Here is a 5,041-nt window from a genome sequence, read left to right on the forward strand (position 1 = left end):
GCAAAGCCCTTAGGGCAGAACACTTGCATGGGAGATACGCTGTGGTCCCCTTTGAGATGGCAGAAGTGGCATACGGCTCCTGTTCTCCAAACCTCTCATTACCAGGATATGAGCAGATCCTCCTGCTCAGAGCTGACCCCCCCAAGCTGTCCTGCAGGAAGTGTGACTGATGCACACACAGCACGTGGGCAGCAGCTCGTATGGGGATTACCAGGAGGCTGCACGGCTGCTGGGGGCTTCTCGGAGCTCCTGAGGACTCTGAGCATCTCCCAGGGCCTCCCCCATCCCTGGGCCTTCCCTCTCCTCTTGGCTCCTCCCAGCTCCTTCTGGGAAATCTTTGGTGAAATATTTTCCATTGAAACAAAACCTCCTTAGACAGAACCTTCTGGGGAACAGGCCAGTTTTGATGACTTTTGCACTTTGGGAAAAAAAAAAAAAAAAAAAAAGTGGTGAAAACACTTAGGGTTGACCTTTTTTTTTTTTTCTTTCTTTTAAAAGGAGACAAATGTTCTTTCTTGCTGTTCTTTGAAATGGCTTCCTTGAAATGAAAGCCAGGGCACAGCTGCAGCTTTCTCAGAACACCTCAAATGTTGAGAAAAAAGGCTTTAATTGTGCTTAAATTGTTATTGCTTTCATATTTCCTTCCCACCACAACTCCCGTTCCCACAGCAGTTTGGGGGCTCTTACCCGGCCGCAGGTTCAGCTGGATTTTCTGGGGGCTCATCTGGGTGGTGGTGGAGCCCCCCGAGCCCTTGTTGCTGAGGGGTCGGTCCTCCAGGATGGTCACGGAGCTGGTGGGGAACTCGATGTGGTCCTGCCTGCAGCCGTTCTGCAGGAGGTTGGCGTGCAGGTCGCAGCGAGGGGACGATGGCACCAAGCCCTGCGGGAGAGGGACGTGGTCAGGAGCTGGCTCCCCCGGGAATGCATCGGGGTTATGCCGTGAGGAGGAGAGAGGGTCCCTCTTCCCGGGAAAGCTCCTGCTTTGTGACACCTGATGCAAGACCTGGATAAAATATGTTTTGGGACACACGGTCTCTGCTCGAGAGGGGTGGCAGACAGATGTGATCCGGGATCAGTGAGTCCTGCTGGGGCTCAGAGCAGGTTTTGGTCTGATGTGCTCTGCAGAACAGTTCAGCATTCAGAGGGAATGATGGATAATGCATCCCTGCCAGACCCCCTCCTGCCTTCCAGCAGCTGGAGCCTCAGGTTTATTTTTCATCAAAGCTAAAAAGAAAGGCTGTCTACGTGGGATGGCTAGAAGAGGGTGAGGTGGGATGTGAACATGGCAGGGTGGGGGTGCATGGCAGAGTCTGGGACTTTTTTTATTATTTTGTAAACTTTGGCAAAAGACGAGCCACATTTTTTCCCCCCATTTTCTCCCTGTGAGTGAGGAACAGCCCTGCTCCGGGCAAGCCCATTGCATGAAGTGGTGCTCAGTTCCTGTCCGAGAATGGTTCAGGCTTATCTCCAGCTCTCCAGCTTCCTGCCAGATGGAGGTGGTTGGGGGAAAGGAGAACCAAAAAAGGAATGAAAGGCACCAGGGCTGCGGGAGAAGCTGTCAAGTGCCCGTCAGGGGCAGGAAGCACAAAGTGTGGAGTCACGGTGTGGCTCCAGCTCCATCCCTCAATTCCTAGGAAGCCACCGGCTTCTCGCCCTTATCACGGCACATTCAGAAGGGCTCCTGTTGCTTCGGTTTCTCACGAAGACAAATATAGGAAGAATTTCTTTTCCAGGATCTGCTGCCACGCATTGCCGGCCAGGCAGCAGCCACCCTTCCCTCCAAGGGGTTCCTCTATCTCTCACAGCCCAAATCTTTCCTACATCAGAAGACCAGCACAGCGTTTCCCTGCAGCAAAGGAGGGTGGCACAAGTCCTGGCAGGGCTGGTTCAGCTCCCTCCCTGCTCCTGGGAAGCTGGATCCCAACGCTGCAGCCTCCCAGCGCTGCAGAGGTTCCCCATCCAGGGTATCACCTAAGTTCAGGCTGGCTGAACCCAGGAACAAATTTGTGTTTTTTACGCAAACAAGCAGAAAAATGTAAATGATGTCAGGAGGCCCCGGCTGGCCTCCAGCCCTCTGGAAACAGTGGCCAAGCAATAGCCAGAAAATACATCAGCAGGCGTGTTCCTCCCCCGCGACCTCCGGCTCCCACCCTCGCTGCCTGGACAGCGTGCTGTCGGTGACAAAGACGTCATCCCTCTGAATTAGCTGCGTGGCACCCACCCACCCCGCAGGCTGGCTGCTGCGGGAAGATGTGCTGGGTTTACTCCAAGATCCCATCGATCATCACGTACATTCCTGTCCCAGGCAGGGAAATCACTGGAAAGATACGCGGGTGGACAAGCGGGCTGGGCAGACAGGTTTTTAACTGGTGCTGGGCTCTTGGGGGATACCTGGAGGTCCTGGGGAGCTCCCAGGACCGCAAAGGCCATGTAGCACCTTGTGGGATCAACAGCATCATTCCTACTGTGAGATCCCCCCAGAGAAGCTATTGAACACCAGAGCCACATCATTCCCTGGAGCCTTGAACATCGTGATTGACTCAGGATGCACAAGAACCTCCCAAGAAACAAAACTACCATAAAAGAGCGAGGAAAAAAATCCCTGTGCCATCAGTGGGGCATTTGGCTACAAGGCCCTCACAATCCCTCGTCTATTTTTCTGCCCCAGCCTCTGTAGACTTGCAGACTCAGTGACGTGGACACAGCCCCAGGTTGGAGTGACCCAGAGGCTTGCTGGTGACAAACTCAGGGATTTCATCCACTGCCACACACCCTGCAGATGTCACCTCCCTGCCAGCACAGCCCAGATGCCATCAGCTCCCCATGGTGGGGATGCTGCGGGGGGGTTCCCACCTCCTCCATCCGTTGACCAAGACGCTCCCCAGCTCCATCTCCCCCTTGACCACCTCTGTCCCACCGCAGGGCAGGAGGTTTCAGTCCAGCATCTGCTCCAGCTCCCTCCAGGATGGGAAACCTGATGAGTTTATCCCCTAATTGCTGCCTCCAAACCCCATAAGTGAGGGCAGGGTCAGGGAGGGTGCAGGCAGCTCCATCCCTCGGTGCTGGGCGGGGAGGCTGTGGGAAAGCACACATCCCCAAGGCATCTCTGTTTGCATCTCACAGGCAACCACATGCGGCATCAGCTTCTCGGCAGGAGAGCTCCTGGGAAGACCCAAAGCACAGATGCCCCCACAGATTACACTAAAACTTTCCAGCAGCTTTGCTAAATCAACCCCTGGTTCAGGCTTGCCTCCACCTTTCCTCCAAGAGAACCAGAGGGGGTGAGACCCTGAAGACCTGCCTTGATAATCTCCAAAGACATTTTAGAGCCACGTCTTAGCGTTAAGGCTTGGCTGACTTTTTCCAAAAGGAAAAGTGAATGAATGGGCATGTCTGTTTGTTGGTAAGAGTGGTCAAGTTTCTGAAAAATAAATAAAACTCAATTCTTCTTCTGTATCAACACTCAGTAGGGTCATGAAACCACGATGAAATCCTTCTCCTGTCCAAAGCCAGGATGGAGCAGGAGTAACTGATAACCCCCGGCTCTGCCAAAAGGCAGCGAGGGTGGGAAAGGGCAGTGGGAGAAGGAGCTCAAATAAGGGCACTGTCCCTTTAAAAAAAAGGGGGGGGGCAGCATCACAGACCTCCCCCACTCCAGGGAAATTAAACAAACCCACAGAAAAAAAACCCTCATTTGCTAAATCAAGACAATGTGGTTCGGCTGCTGGAGGCAGGGTTGTGAGCAGAGCCCGGCTCTCCGGGGGCCGGTTGCTGGCAGCGGGACGGCTCCCTCGCCGCTTGTCACGTCTGTCCATGAGCGCAGCCCTCAGCAGCACTGGAAATATTGCCTTTTTTGGAAACTTTGGCTGATCTGGGAAAAAAAAAAATAAATAAACCGACCCAACCCCATCACAGCCCCCACTGCAGCGTCAAGACACCAGCCCAGCCCAGAGCATTGCTGGGAAGGAGCGAGCCCAGCCCAGCTGGCTATTCCCGCTGCGCCGTATCACCCTGCAAAATTCAGCCACTCCTTTGGGGAGATAAGACGGGGCTAATCCACACGAGAATCTTTCTTCACACCCCACGCCAAGATCCTGGCTGTATCTGATGGGCACAGTGAGCAGAGGCATCCCCTCCAGAATCACACTGACCCCAAAGCATCGTGCCACACAGGCACCATCCAACAGCATTTTCCAGCTCAGATCACTTCTTCCCAGGACTTTTCCCAGTCCTGGTGGGCACTGTGGGCACAGCCACAGGCAGAGGAAGCACGGTTTAGAGGATGGAGAAGCAGAAAGCAAGAAATGCCCTGCCAGAGGGGAAACTGCCCCAGCTGCAGAGGTTCCATCACCTCTCCCCATCCCAACCTCACCTCCCCCTGTCCCTGCCCTGTGTTGGGAAACTCCATCCTCTCACCTCCCCATGGACCCACCCCCAGGGCAGCATTTTTGGAGGGGAGGGTGACAGATCTCCCAGGCTCTCACCCCCCCCAACAGGGTGATTTTGGAGCCACAGCTCAGCTCTCGCATCCTCTTTAGCTCAGTAACCAAAACCAGACACCTCATCTTCCTTCCTTGCCTCTTTCCAATGAAAAAAAGGCTTCTAAACACAAACCCTAACCTCTAATCAGTATTTTTTCTTCCTCCCACCAGGCCCCCTTCCTTTTCCAGCCCTTCCAGCAATTAAACTCCTTCAGCCAGAGCTTTACAATGGCGTTTTCATGAAACAAACCAAAAGTAAACTAGGTTTCCAAAAGCACATTTTTTGAGAGACAAAGTGAATTCCCAGTGGAAGCATCAGCATTTCCCAGCCAGTTCCATCCCACGTAGCTCCCGCCGACGCACTCAGATAAGGGGCAGATTTTCGGATCAAGTCAGGATTGGGATGTGCATCTCGAGCTGTGGTCAGAGCCAGACGCCACCGAGGAATGCATTTAGACACGGTGGGAACAGATGGAGATGGAGCTTATGGCTGTAACACAGGGACCAGCACCTATCCCACAGCCTGGTCCCTTCATACATGTCCCCTGCCCTGCTTGGGG

The 5,041-nt window shown here is 53.9% G+C and overlaps 1 protein-coding gene across 1 annotated transcript in view; it reads right to left on the bottom strand.

Moving 5' to 3' along the window:
- The window catches only part of ITGB3 (integrin, beta 3 (platelet glycoprotein IIIa, antigen CD61)), a 13,961-nt gene that overhangs the window by 8,788 nt on the left and 132 nt on the right, over positions 1–5,041 (bottom strand). The window contains exon 2 of the mRNA XM_010082193.1: positions 688–880. Coding sequence (XP_010080495.1) covers positions 688–724 — 37 coding nt within the window. The 5' untranslated portion in view covers positions 725–880. The remainder of the gene's footprint in view (positions 1–687; positions 881–5,041) is intronic.

Source organism: Pterocles gutturalis, unplaced genomic scaffold (assembly GCF_000699245.1).
Source record: "Pterocles gutturalis isolate BGI_N339 unplaced genomic scaffold, ASM69924v1 scaffold18089, whole genome shotgun sequence".
Classification (NCBI taxonomy): domain Eukaryota; kingdom Metazoa; phylum Chordata; class Aves; order Pterocliformes; family Pteroclidae; genus Pterocles; species Pterocles gutturalis.